Source organism: Protopterus annectens, chromosome 14.part0 (assembly GCF_019279795.1).
Source record: "Protopterus annectens isolate FY-2018-M chromosome 14.part0, PAN1.0, whole genome shotgun sequence".
NCBI lineage: Eukaryota > Metazoa > Chordata > Ceratodontiformes > Protopteridae > Protopterus > Protopterus annectens.
The window spans coordinates 673,424,257-673,438,942 of record NC_056748.1 but is presented as its reverse complement, the minus strand read 5'-3'; the positions used below and the strand labels follow the sequence as shown (position 1 = coordinate 673,438,942).

The 14,686-nt window shown below is 35.7% G+C and overlaps 1 protein-coding gene across 1 annotated transcript in view; it reads right to left on the bottom strand.

The window, feature by feature from the left end:
• PRKG1 (protein kinase cGMP-dependent 1) overlaps window positions 1-14,686 on the bottom strand; it is a 3,380,995-nt gene that overhangs the window by 130,187 nt on the left and 3,236,122 nt on the right. The window contains exon 12 of the mRNA XM_044056419.1: window positions 10,230-10,319. Within this exon, the coding sequence (XP_043912354.1) occupies window positions 10,230-10,319 (90 nt within the window). The remainder of the gene's footprint in view (window positions 1-10,229; window positions 10,320-14,686) is intronic.

The window sequence follows — 14,686 nt, the reverse complement described above, 5'->3', positions numbered from 1 at the left end:
GTACTCCACTTGTCTCTGGTCTGAAGTTGGATTTGGAGTCTGCTACTTTCACAGAGTGGGTTCTGTCAGTGAGCCAGTTGGCAACCCATCTTGTGAAATAGGGATTTATACCTGGTTTAGTGAGTTTATCTATAATTCCAGAGTAGGGGATGGTGTCGAAAGTCATGGCGAGATCTAGATAGGCTGCGTGAACCACCTTACCCTCATCTACGGCTTTGATGACCACTTCAAAGATGTCTATCAGGTTTAGGAGACAAGATCTGCTTTTTACAAACCCGAAATGGGTGGGGTCCTGAGTTTGGAGATTACCAATGTCATTGATTATAAGTTCCATGATGATACGTTCCATAGCCTTGCAGACCAGGCTTATCAGGCTAATGTGGTGGTAGTTTCCGGGGTCCGTGGTGGCTCCCCTTTTGTGTAGTTGGATAACCTTTATTGTGCACCATTCAGTGGGCACATAGCCTGAGGTGAGGCTATGATTGAACATGGTACTTAGGTGGGGTGCCTGTTTGTTCTGTCGTTCATGTAGAACTCAGCCTGGGATGTTGTCAGGTCCCATGGATGCTGTGTTCTTGGCTTTAGAGAGTGTGTTTTTTTACCTGTGCAGCTGTGATTACAGGAACTTTGCATTCTTCTGATATAGAGATGGGCCCTTTAGGGGATGAGAGGGGGGTAAAGTTAGCAATGAACCTATCTGCCAGGAAGTTGACAATATCAGTTGGTTCTGTATATTTAGTGCCATTGTGCTGTAACTCAGAGCAGATCTGAGTGTTGCCATTGAGATTCTTGACATAGCTATAGAATGCTTTGTGGTTGTCTTTAGAGTCAGTGGTGATTTTGTTTTCATAACTAGCTTTGGAGGATTTTATGAGGGATCTCAGCTTCTTACTGAGGCTGACCAGGGAGATCCTCCAATCATAGGATTTTACTCTTTTTTTGCAACAGTTTCTTTCTTCTGTTGTAGAGTTCAGTAGGCTGTATATCTATATCTATGTCTATATATATATATATATATATATATATATATATATATATATATATATATATATATATATACTATGATCATATATATGTATATATATATATATATATATATATGTGTATTTACTATAACTTTATATATATATATATATATATATATATATATATATATATATATATATATATATATATATATATATATATTTGTGTGTGTGTATGGGTTCACTTTATAATCCCGAAATCCTGAAATACCGAATTTCAGAATCTCGAGATTATAAAGTCAAAACCTTAACATCCTGAAACCCCAGAAGCACAAATTTCAAAATCACAAATCCTACCCTAACCATACACCACACACATACAAAAACACACACTTTCCCCCCCACACACAAACCTACACTACATACAAGCAGGGGGGCAAGTCCCCCTGTGCCCCCCACACCCCCCTACTTAAATATACTAACTCCAAGGTCGCACTAAACAGACAAACACAGAAAACCACCATACAAGCTACATTCCCCTCGCACACACACATCACAGTAACAAAACACAATGACACGCACTAAATCCCCTCATCAAAATCCTTACACATAAATACTTACCAGAACTTCCAGCTATCTATTCACAAACCGCAACACCGGAAGCGCTACTTCAACATCTCTGGACTTCGGAATTTTGAAATTCGCACTTCTGAGGTTTCGGAATTTTAAGCTTTCGGCTTTATAATCTCGGGATTCTGAAATTCGATATTTCTGTTATAAAGTGTTCCTCTATATATATATATATATATATATATATATATATATATATATATATATATATATATATATATATATATATATATATATATATATATATATATATATATATATATATACATACATATAGATAGATAGTTTTTTTCCAAAGGCTATAAAATGTAATACAAGCTGCTGAGTTGAATAAATGTGTAAAATTTATTTTGCATGATAATCTTAGCACAGTAAATTTAGGGTTCACAGGTTCATAGGTAAGTAGTGGACCAGATGACCTTGCAAGTCATTTTAAATCTAGCCGATTTCCCTTTTAGTGATTGAATCAACCAATCCCATCTGGCGTTACATTGGCCTTACCCTGTCTTATTCATGGGGTAAAGTATTTAGGAGTTCCATCTTTCTATTAGTAATACAGGGCTCAGTCCTGGGATAAATTTTCTGTTTTGCATCCACAGATCGAAATTATATCTTAATATAGATAAGGATAAGCTTTGTTTTACATGGATGGGCAGTCTGTTCTAGGGCAGTGGTATTACTTCCATTCATTTTATTTTACTTGTATTTGTTAACAAGATGAGAAGACTGATCTTAGTCCACCATTTTTAGATTCAGCTCAAAAAAGAGGAATTTACAATTTGAGAGGAAAATAGAAGAAACTTAAAGCAATGTAGACAAAACTATAGATTATCATAATGTAGCACCTATTGGCTAATGTACAACCATAATGTAGCATGCATAGGTTAAGTGTGAAAGTAAGAGATCATTTCAGTGAGTAGATGGGATATAATATCATTAGTCCTTTCAACAGCAATATAGATGTGTGTTTCAGCAAGCGAAGAACACTCATAAGAGCGAACACAGACAAAGCGATTATTTAACATCTAAAAGCAAATGATCAACCACCCCCCCACACAAAATATGAAAAACAGTTTTTTGCAGAGGCAGCCCCCATACTCACACCTCCTGCCACTTATATATATATATATACACACCAACGCTAAAGTCATTCAACAGTGGGCAAACTCCCTTTTGGTCATATGAGTTTTGCTATTCTGAGTTGTAACTATATATATACATATATATGTGTGTGCATGTTATATATATATATATATATATATATATATATATATATATATATATATATATAAAGGAAAGGGGCAAATTGTAAGGGAGGGTTAGAGAGAAGGAGAGTGAATGTCTGAGGCTTATAGGTAAAGTGGGGATGTATAATGTGAAAGGAGGTTAGAAGAAATAATTAATGCTAGCATATTTAGCTTTCTGTTAATGAGCAGTTGGGACTGGAATGAGATGAGTAATACAGATAGCTGTACAGTTTGTTGGCCTTTTGCAGGATGAGATTTCTTTTAGATTTCCTGCTAAAGTTTCCCATGTTTGTAGTGCCATTACAAAAAAGCCATGCTTTGTGACATTGAACATCTTATGGGGCATGTTTAGGGAGAAGGCGGATTGTGAATGGAGGTTATTAGTGGTAATTCTTTTGTTAAATAAGTGTAACGTTTCAATGTAAATCAAATTGTAGGTTATGCATTATGGCACTAATGTGCAACCCTGTTGTGCTGGTAGCCAATTTGCCTTTATTAGAACAGAGCAGTGGAGATCTGTCTGGGGTTTCAAGGTGATAACTCTGAAGATGTTGCTTGCTGTTGGTAGAAAGATTATTTTTTACTGACTGCATTAGCAAGAATTGGGAGACCATATCTGAGTTGGACAAGTAATACTCGCCTACCAACTGACATTTTTACTTGTGGTGATAAGAAGTGTGGAATAATTTTTTACTAAAACTCAAACAGCTGATTTTTGATTTTACTGTTTTAATATAGAACTGAAAGTTGCCTAACTGATCAAACTGGATTCTAAGGTATTTGAAGTTCGGTGTGGTTTCAGTAGGCTTGTTGCAGTTGCAGTGTATTAACCAAAATTTGGCATCTTTGGGGAAATTACATGGAACTGATTCTGTAAGTACAGAGGATTACTCTAGTTTGTGGAAGTCATTGTGAAAGTTTGTTAAGATAATTTTATATTTATTTTTTGATGGCAGCATTTGGGTCAGTGACCCTATATACGACCATGTCCTCTGCATACCGGAGGATTGATGTTTGTTTTAATTCAGCTGGAAGATTATTGATGAATTCAGAAAATAATACTGAAGTTAAAATAGATCCTTATGGGGCATACCTAATGAGAAGGGAGCAAGGAGACCTTCCAATCTAAACTTTAGTTTGTCTTTGAGGACGTTTTGGAACATTGACAGTGAGTCTGTGTTGATACTTGCACGAATAAGATATTACTTCGAGAAATCATGATTAACAAGATCAAAGCCTTGATGCTAGCAATGACTACTGTACCTGTAAGAAGGGCTTTGACTGTATTGTGGTGTAATCACCTGTTAATGTGTATAAGGTGGTTGTGGTACTGCACTCTGACCAAAGGCCATGCTGGTCTGGAATTAAGATGCTGCATTTTCTTATGTAGTCTGTTACTTCTGTGAAGTCAAGCAGCACAAAAGTCCTTCCTTGTGTGGTGAGTACTGAAATGTGTCTGAAGTCATGTATGGCTATTAGCTTGGCAAGCTTTAGAATGAGTTTAGACTGCTTTTATATGTCAGATATTACATTACTGGTAAGGCAGAGACTGTGGAGATACAGAAAAGAGGAGATGTATATAGTCTTTGCAAAAAGTGTAATGACCCATGTAAAAAGCTGTCTTTTTTATGGAGGGATATATCAGCAGGGATTTCTTCCAATATACTTTTAATTTCTTCAGCTGATGATAGTCTTCTGAAGTCATATCAGGGTATAGTCTGTGGAGGTTTTAAGTGGTGAGATGCAGGAGGTGGGGACTGTCATGGAGGGGAGATGAATGCAGAGAATTCTATAAGGAAATCTATTGGGTCTTCTGGCCCTGAGGCTGCTGTTATTGTCTTGAAGTATAGTCAGAATGACGAAGTCTCTGGAGGGGAGATGAAAGCTCTTAATCCAGGTTTTAACACGTGTTGTTATTGTATTTTGTGATTTTGTGTGCAATAAATTTGGCCTTAAATCCATGTAATTCTTATTTTTGGCCATTTAACCAGTAGAAGTTCGGATTTACAAGGTTCCTCTGAAAAGGGGAACAGTAGGAGGGACAGCCTTTATTGGGGCCAGCACTGAAAGAATATTTGTTCGCGGAAAAGTGTGTGTTTTTGTGATTATCAGTTGAAGTATAGTTGGCCTTTTGGTTGACATCTGCTTGTGATTCAGTGGATTAGATCCTAAAATTCTGTTTAGTTATTTCTTAGCGAATTGTGATTTGTTTGGAGAAGTTTGCTTTGTGCCTTTTAATGGCTTGTTTATTCTCTAAGCTCTATGAAGTTTTCTTTGTTTTCAATTGTAGTGTAGCTCCCATTGCAGCCAAGTTGAATCTCCTACCTTGTACAGATACTTTCTGCTCTTTAGAAAGCCACTGGTTTAGTTTTTTTTAGTGGCCTTAAGACTAAGTGGAAATGTTTGTATTGTATTGTAACATTTTGCTTTTTTAGAGTGTGTGTGATAACATTAGGACTATTATTAACTGGAATAGGTGGCCAGAAGTTTCTGAGAGTTAATCATTTAGGGCTGTTTTTTTTTTTAATGGTGGTAACTATAGGTTGAAGTTTAGTTTTGGCATAATTCAAGGAGAATTTTATAGACAGTGGTCACTAAAGCTGGGGTGGTGGTGGTAGAAGTTTATTAACTGAGATTTTTGAGATATTTTTATGAGTAGGTCTAATAGGTAGTGGGTCCCAGATCTGTAACTTAGTCTTGTGAGCTCTTTAGTAGTTTTAGTTAATTCAAAACTTGACAGAAGATAATTTAAACGAGTTTTTGCTAAATTCAAGAAGTTCAGGTTGTCATCTCCCAGGAATATGATTTCTTTACTTGGCTGTAAAATATGTCGTGTCTGCGCAGACGCAGTTGTTTGATCTTTTGGAGGCTGGCTTGGAATGCCATTAGGCAATGACTAGGACTAGTTATGCGGAGTTGTTGTTGTGTAACTGTATGGATAGCCGGTTGAGGTCATGGTTATTAGTGGAGGAGTTTTTGTCCTAGTACTAAAACTTTAATGTTGTACTGTTGTTATTGTATGAGGAAGTCGGGAGTGTCAGAGAAGTATGTAAGAGTGGCGCGGGATATGTACGAGGGTAGTGTGACAGCGGTGAGGTCTGCGGTGGGAGTGACGGATGCATTTAAGGTGGAGGTGGGATTACATCAAGGATCAGCTCTGAGCCCTTTCTTATTTGCAATGGTGATGGACAGGTTGACAGACGAGATCAGACAGGAGTCCCCGTGGACTATGATGTTTGCAGATGACATTGTGATCTGTAGTGAGAGTAGGGAACAGGTGGAGGAGACCCTGGAGAGGTGGAGATATGCTCTAGAGAGAAGAGGAATGAAGGTCAGCAGGACTAAGACAGACTATATGTGTGTGAATGAGAGGGAGGATAGAGGAATGGTGAGGATGCAGGGAGTAGAGGTGGCAAAGGTGGATGAGTTTAAATACTTGGGATCAACAGTTCAGAGTAATGGGGAGTGTGGAAGAGAGATGAAGAAGAGAGTACAGGCAGGATGGAGTAGGTGGAGAAGAGTGTCAGGAATGATTTGTGACAGACAAGTACCAGTAAGAGTGAAAGGGAAGGTTTACAAGAGGGTAGTAAGACCAGCTATGTTATATGGGTTAGAGACAGTGGCATTGGCAAAAAGGCAGGAGTCAGAGCTTGATGTGGCAGAGTTGAAGATGTTAAGATTTGCACTGGGTGTGACAAGGATGGACAGGATTAGGAATAAGTATATTAGAGGGTCAGCCCAGATTGGAAGGTTTGGAGACAAAGCCAGAGAGGCGAGATTATATTGGTCTGGACATGTGCTGAGGAGGGATGGAGAGTATATTGGGAAAAAGATGCTAAGGATGAAGCTGCCAGGTAACCAGAAAAGAGGAAGGCCTTAGATGAGGTTTATGGATGTGATGAGAGAAGACATTCAGGTGGTTGGTGTGACAAAGCAAGATGCAGAGGACAGGAAAAAATGGAAACAGTTGATCTGCTGTGGAAACCCGTAACGGGAGCAGCTGAAAGAAGAAGAAGACGACTGAAACTTTAATGTTGTGTTTGATTTGGATAAGTATTCCTCCTCTACTTCTGGCTCCAAGTCTACAGTTAATGCGTTACGTGCTGTTGGGGAAGTGATGACTAAGAATGTGGATACTGATTTTCACCCATGGCTATTTTATCTGGGTTATTCATAGACGTGACTTATTCTAGTTGTTCTAGTTTATTAAGTAAGCTACAGGTACTGATTAATGCTATTGAAATTAGACTGTATTTGACAGCTACATTTTTGAGTTCTGAGCCTGGGTTGGTATCAACAGAGCTACATAGCAGTAGTATGCTGATGAATGGGGTTAGCGTAATCTTAAGTTTGACAAATATAGGATTAATAATTGTGGAAGCTTTGCCTTCTTTGGAATGGTAAGGGCATTAGTATAAGTAGCTACTGGCTAGGTTCATAGGAGAAATAAAAGTGTTTGCTCTCAGTGGCAGAAGGAAAGGGTAGACTAAAACTGACACAGTGGTTTATAATATATGACATATAAGGAGTGGGTGGCAGGACTGTTTGGTGCAGCTGATGTAGTGGTAGGAGTATGACTGTTTGGTGGAGTAAAAAGGTGTAGTATGCATTTAAAAGGATGGGTATTTTTGTATAATAGGTGTAGATGAAGTACAGAATACATCAAGGGAAAATTAATAAATCTTGTGAGATTCGGAGTGAAACTGTGAAATTGGTACTGGTGTTATGATAGGACAAATTGCTTACCAGAGTGTGTTTTATGTTTATACTATGCTTAACTCATTCACGCCAGTGGAGCTCAAGAAGTTTGCACTGTAACTTCCAATGGGCGGAGCCTAAGCCTTTTGACAGAATCAAATTATGTCCTCACATTTCAAACAAATGCTCATATCTCTGGAACCATAGGGGTTATGGAATAAGTATAAATGGAAAACCCTTCAGCACAAACTATTTTACAGTGATAGTATTCTTTAGGTTCTAGGTCTTAAACTGAATTTTATAAGTCACATGAAACACAGTAATGATTACATTTGTAATATTTTATAAACAACTTACAATATTTCTGCAACCACTCAAGCTATCCACATACAAATACACCAGTAAGCACAATGGTGTAAGGGGAAGCATGTTATGTATAATGTCAGAAAACCACTTTACTAGAGTACCCATAATAATAGCCAGCATGTTAGGATTCGCATGCTTCTTCCATTTGCAGAAATTATTGATGTGATACTAAACAACAAAGTGCATACATGCTGTCTCTTGCATATCCATTTAATGTCATCTTTTTTGGTATTCCTTAGAGACCACACATATCACATATTAAGATCATTTTTTTAACCTATATCTCAACTGATAAGGATCATGGGTTTCATTTTACTTAGCTAATGTTGCTAAAGTGATTCAATGAAACTGCTTAGTATCCTTTCTCTGACAGATGCTTAGGATTTGATTATTAGATGAAAATGTTTATCCAGTGTAGTAAAAAAAAAGATTAGTTTCTGATTACAGAGCAGAATTTGTTGACATAGTTAGACTTGCCTCCTGTCATGTTATGTGTCCAGATTCTTCCTTATTTCGAAAGCAAACACTTTAAAATGGAACAAAATGTATTAGAGTATAACTAAAGTGCTGTTCCCCACAGACCCAACTTATATTACATAACAAACTCCCAAAAACTGGCTTCTTCTTTTATCCATATCGGATATGCCATAAAATCTACTGATGAATTATATCACAGAAATGGCCATCTACTGTTTTTTGTGCAAATTGTAGTCGTTTTCTTTGAACTATAATTTACTCTCTTTTTTGTGAGCAAAGATGGAGGAAAGCAAACAACCGGCATTTGAGGTTTTACATGATTTCAAATTATATGTAATAAAATAAATCATTAATATGGATGTTCTAACTGATACATCAACAGTTCCTAAATGAGGTTTCAAAATATAAATAAATATATATATATAAATATATATATATATAAATATAAGCAAGAGAAATTTGTATTTTTGCCTTTTCCTTCCCTTCACAAGCATTTACTAATATTTTACTTTCATCTTATTGTGCAAACGTGACGTTCACATATATTTAGGATATGTGAATACTTCCAATAAAATGAATCTGTAGCAGCCACCTATGTCTTCCATGATGTTTATGCATTGTCCAGAAAATTGTGAAAGAATATAATTTTGGTTTTACTCATATTCATCATCCCGGTAATACATAGTGTAAGAAAGCTACATGTCAATCATGGTAATCTTAAAACGTTTGTTCTTTGGTTGAGTGAAAAAGAGAAAGATACTGTCACAGTCTTCTCTTTACTTTTGGACTACTGATGTTCAGTCCAGCAGAAAGGTAACTACTGAATTAATGCCACTAATGCATCAACACAAATGCATGAATAAAAATCTGTACGAGTTACCCTTCCATTATAATCAGTATTTGTGTTGTGTGTGACATCAGTCACTGATTCTGATAACAAAACCAGGAAAGGAGATGTGTTATCATTATTTTGCAGCCTAGATGTGATTTCTCAACTTCATGAATTTCTGGTTCCTATAGGTAGTTTATCCATCCATGTTTTTCTGCCATGAAGTGCTTTTCAGCAGGAAGCCTCTGCATGCCGCTGGTTGTTGTGTGTCCATTTTAAATGCTCCAAGGTTTTGATATCAACATCCATGGTGTCGTGCATATTGTAACTATCTTCAAAATGGACCTAAAATATTGCAGGCTACACTTTGGGGCACATTGACAATAAGCTACCATAATAAGTCAAAAATATATAATTTCTCCTTTTAGCTTCTCATTCAAGATAAGAAACAAATGAATGTTGATATATAATGAGTGACAAATTACTTTTTTCAGCAAGATTACTAAAATGAAAGTGTAAAAAAGTAGGATAACTTGCCTCTCCTGGATCCACCTATTCATGTCTTCAGTTTGCTTTCTGTAAAACCGAGGAAAAATTGTTGCACTTTTAAGGCATAATACAAAGTGGCATGGAAGAAAACCTGAAAGTTTTAGCTTTACTGGTCTTTCCTGTAAATGAAATATCACTCTTTTTTGACTCAGTATTCAAAATGTGTTGAGTTCTTTAGTACCTCAAACTCATGAGTTTGGTCAGGGGGAATAAACTAACTTGGATGAGATCAAAAAGACACCTTTCATTCATATTGACATTAATAAGGAACATAAATCATAAAATGAATGATGCAGTATTTTTAATGTAAATTTTAGTCATTTAAGGAAAATGAAAATTGTATTCAAATTTGGCTACAAAGCTTTAATGCTAACACAAGTTCAGCTGGGATGACACTACAAAAGTGAGCAATGCTTGTAACTTATATTAGAAAGCACAGTTTTATGCCCTTTGGTGATAAAGCCTTACCTGTCCCTGAGAATTGTCCACAGTTCACCTCCTAAGCACGCTTCCATCAACATATATAAATACTTGCTGTCCTTGAATGTCCTATATAGCCTGGAATTAGAAGTAAAAATAGATATTTTTAGCTTTCTGTATATACGTGTTTTTTATAAAAAACACATTCTACAGAGTTTATATCATTTCTGTTTTGATGTATGATTTTATTTTGATAATCGTTTTTCATTTTCACTTTATTTCAGTAAAGAAATACAGGCTGCAGAAAGTACCGATTTATATGTACTTTGTCATTGTTTATAATTAATGTATTTTGGAACAGAACCACATTGCATATGATTGTACAGGATCATCTTCGGTTTCAGTATATTTAAAATAAGATATTTATGCAGATATTTTAACATTTTGGGCAGCCTTCTAACTTTATATGAGAACAATGTCTTCTGTCTACTTATGCCTTGATTCCCCAAGATATAAATCTTGGATGGATGCAGAATATCTAACCAATACTATAGTGATTTACATCTTATTAAAACACTACTATTTCACACTTTTTATGGTGATCAGCTGAAGCATATGATGTTAAATGGTGAGACTAGACTTGGTTCAATATGGTGACTTACCTGTTGTCATCATAATACAACTAAGACATTCTCTTTGTCCGTAGCAGCCGTTGGCACATATAGTAAAAGCAGTTGTAATGAAGACCCTTTATTTTCTCCAGTGAAAAATGATAGGTCTTTTTTTCCTTGCCAATTAGCAGTCAGGATGGTAGTATGAAGCTATGTTCTACAGTGGACAGCTGGACATGTAGCAATCTACATGGCTTTCAGTTAATCATTCTCATTCAGTGATATCCATATCTTCATTCATACATTTCTCAGTCTGGCTGTCCTACGATTAAGCACAACAATATAGCTAAGCTGGAAACAGAATCTCGGTCTGTTGTATTCAGCAACATTTATGAGAGGTCCAGTTAAAGTTGCAATTGCTTTTGCTTATTTCCTTCTTTGTCTGCTATACTCCTGTTGCATTCGTACAAATCCATCACTAGCACTTGTATCATTGTATCAGAACTTAACTGTAGAATCAGATTTACTGCCAACTTTCCAACCATATCCACTGTATTTCTATAAAGAAAATACATTCATCCATTACCCTTGTTTATTGCCACTCCAACATTTCACTGCCCCCCATAAGACTCACAAATGACCTACTTTCTGATCAAATGTTCTAGTGTAATCCAGATCAAAGCTTATTTCCTATTTTTCTCCTGCTTTTCATGAGTTTCTTATTGCAAATAAATTAATCCCCCTATGCCCCCCTTAGTGATGCATGCCAACTCTAATGATAATACTGCCCATAAATCTAACCCTATACCGTATCTTAAAAAAATGCTGATAATGCTACCACTACACAAGAAAAGCTCAGACAAACAAATACACACACACACACACACACACACACACATACACACACACACATGTAAAACAATAGAGTTATTTCCTTACCTAACCCTTAACCTTATACACATGTACATCTACATGTGTACACACACACACACACACACACACACACACACACACACACACACACACACACACACACACACACACACACAGCAAAATGAAATGAAGCTATGCCCTTATCAAAACCTATCTCCAACCCTAACCTCTAAATACACAGACAGACACTCCCATGCCTACTGAAATATCACTTAACTTTTTGATCAAACAGATCTTTGAAATTCCAAATGCTCCCCAATTGAAACTGCTTTTGAATTATCAATTATACATTCAATAAACTGCACTTTGACTGCACACACACACACACACACACACACACACACACACACACACATATATATATATATATATAGAGAGAGAGAGATATGCAAACATACATACACATATGAATATATGTCAAATGGGTGAATGCACTAATGTATGAATATAAAGCAATCAGACATTAGTGACTGAAAATTAACCATATTGAAAACACAGTAAAACTGACTGGAAAATGAAACAAAACAGTCAAGAAATCATATAACTAACTTCAGACATAATTTGCTTGAATAGTGTCAGTTTTAGAGAAATTATGTTTCTACAGAAAGGTGTAGGATTGGGGTCAGTTGTGGGGTTCATAGGTAATTACTAGGCAATCAGTCTGCATGCCTTTATAATCCTAGCCAAAGCCCTGCATTCAAAGGTTCCATCGAGGAAGGCAGGACAAGATAGATCAAGGGAGAATTTTAATTTGCCCATCCAATTATCTGTTGTTACCTTGAAGTTGTTAAGAGTGCTACTGTGTTTGACATGTAGTGGAAGTTTTATCCTTCATACCAGCCTGTTTATTTATTTGGTGATGAAGGTTTAGTTCCTTTACTGGGTATTTCTCTATGAATGACTAGGAGGTTAATGAAGTTTGGGACTTTTATGGCTTAAAAGTCTAGACACAGACCTTCACTGAAGATTCTATGAGAGAATGAGTAAAGATGGAGGGATATTAGTCTGTCCTGATAACTTAAGATTTTTGAGGGCACTGACATTTTTAGTTATGAATTTCTAAGGCCTCTCAAACTGAGTGATATTTTCATATGTTCATTAGCCAATGTTCGGGCCCCAATGCCATCAAGAAACATAGATGCCCAAAATGTTGGATCATATAGCCAGTATCCCATCCATATAACAAGATTTTCCTTAAATGCCTTAATTGATAGAGAATTTTGTATACACAATGGCAATTTATTTGTTATATTGTTTTTTTGCATCACAAAGAACACTCTTATATGTATCTTACATTTAGTGATCTTATATGAACAATTTGCATGTTTATGTGTCCTTACATTATCATTAATCTTCACATTCGTAGAGTATAAAACGTCATTATCTAACTCATTGCAAGCCAGTATTAATTTCATCTAAAATAATGATAGTGTATTGTGAACAAACACAACTAATTACATCTTTCAAAATAATCCATATCAGATAAAGACAAAATTCATTTTGTAAACTTTCTTTGAACTGATTCTTACCAATTCAGTTCTTTATTATTATAAAACATGTTATTGTACTCCAAAACTGGCCTAATAAATGTTTTATGCAGATGTAATGTTATCCATCTCTTGGTATTATCTCTTTCAAAAATATATCCAGCTGTTTCATAGCTTTATAAACAATTAAGTCAGCATGTTTTATAAAGGAAAAGGTCATAATCAAAATACCCAAATCATTATATGCCCCCACTACAGCCTTGTATAAATAATGACTCTCTTGGTATATACTTATATTGTTCATTGATTAGTACTAGGCTAACTCCCCTTGTGGGCCATTTTAAGCCTAGCCAATTATCCCATGTGAGAATCAAATCCGTCACCTTGTTTCTGTAAGGTAAACACCTTAACAATTGTGCTAACCTCCCCACCATTCAAAGTACATAAAATGATTTTTAGTCATACTAAAGTTAATATCAAAACTCTTGCCCAATTATCTATTTCAACCGGACAGCAATTAATACATACATAATCATTACTGTCACTCTGAATAAAGCCCAAATTATAATCATTTACACATTTATTATATCAACTAACTGAATTCTTCGGGAACGTAGAAAACACAACTTCAAACAGCAAAGATCCCAACACAGAACCTTGTGGGACTCCTTTCACCACTGGAAGTGAACCTGAATGGCTCCCATTAGTAACTACTGAGGGCAACCTACTAGCCAAATTGTAATCCACTTTATTAGACAAGGACTGTATTTATTTAAAAAAATGTTTCACATATTCTTCAGTGAAGTAGTACATCAAATGCCTTAGTTAAATCAAAAATATTACTAACACTAAAATAATTCAGTCTTGTTACAAGAGTCACCATATCACAACATTTGATAAGATCAGTCTGAGTAGATTTATTCATCATGACTTCATGTTGATAAATGTCAGCCAAATTAATTTTTTCCCATCCATTTCCAAAAATTCCAATAGACAACTCTTCAGAGCATTTGCTAAGTGAGTTTAAGCTCACTGGTATGTAATCTCTTACTTCATTTCGCCTACCATTTTTATATATTGGAGTAATATATGATGACCTCCAAGAATAATGAAGAATATCTTTACACAGAAAATAATTAAGTCTATCAACTAATATGGGAATTAATTCTATCTATAGATTAATAATAATAATAATAATAATAATAATAATAATAATAATAATAATAATAATAATAATAGAGGGAATAATATTCAGCCCCACTGAGGTACTTCTGTTTAACTTCTAAAGTGATCTAATCACCATGTCTTTTAAAATAGCAAGACATTCCTAGTCAGTTATTTCCAGCAGTTGCAAGGAACCATTACAATTGCTACTGCTTACACATGTCAATACAAAATGCTTATTAAATTCATTTTCAGTCCCTCTATTATGCATTATGTTGTTCCTGGTAACCTCTAAAGAAGCAGTTGTACT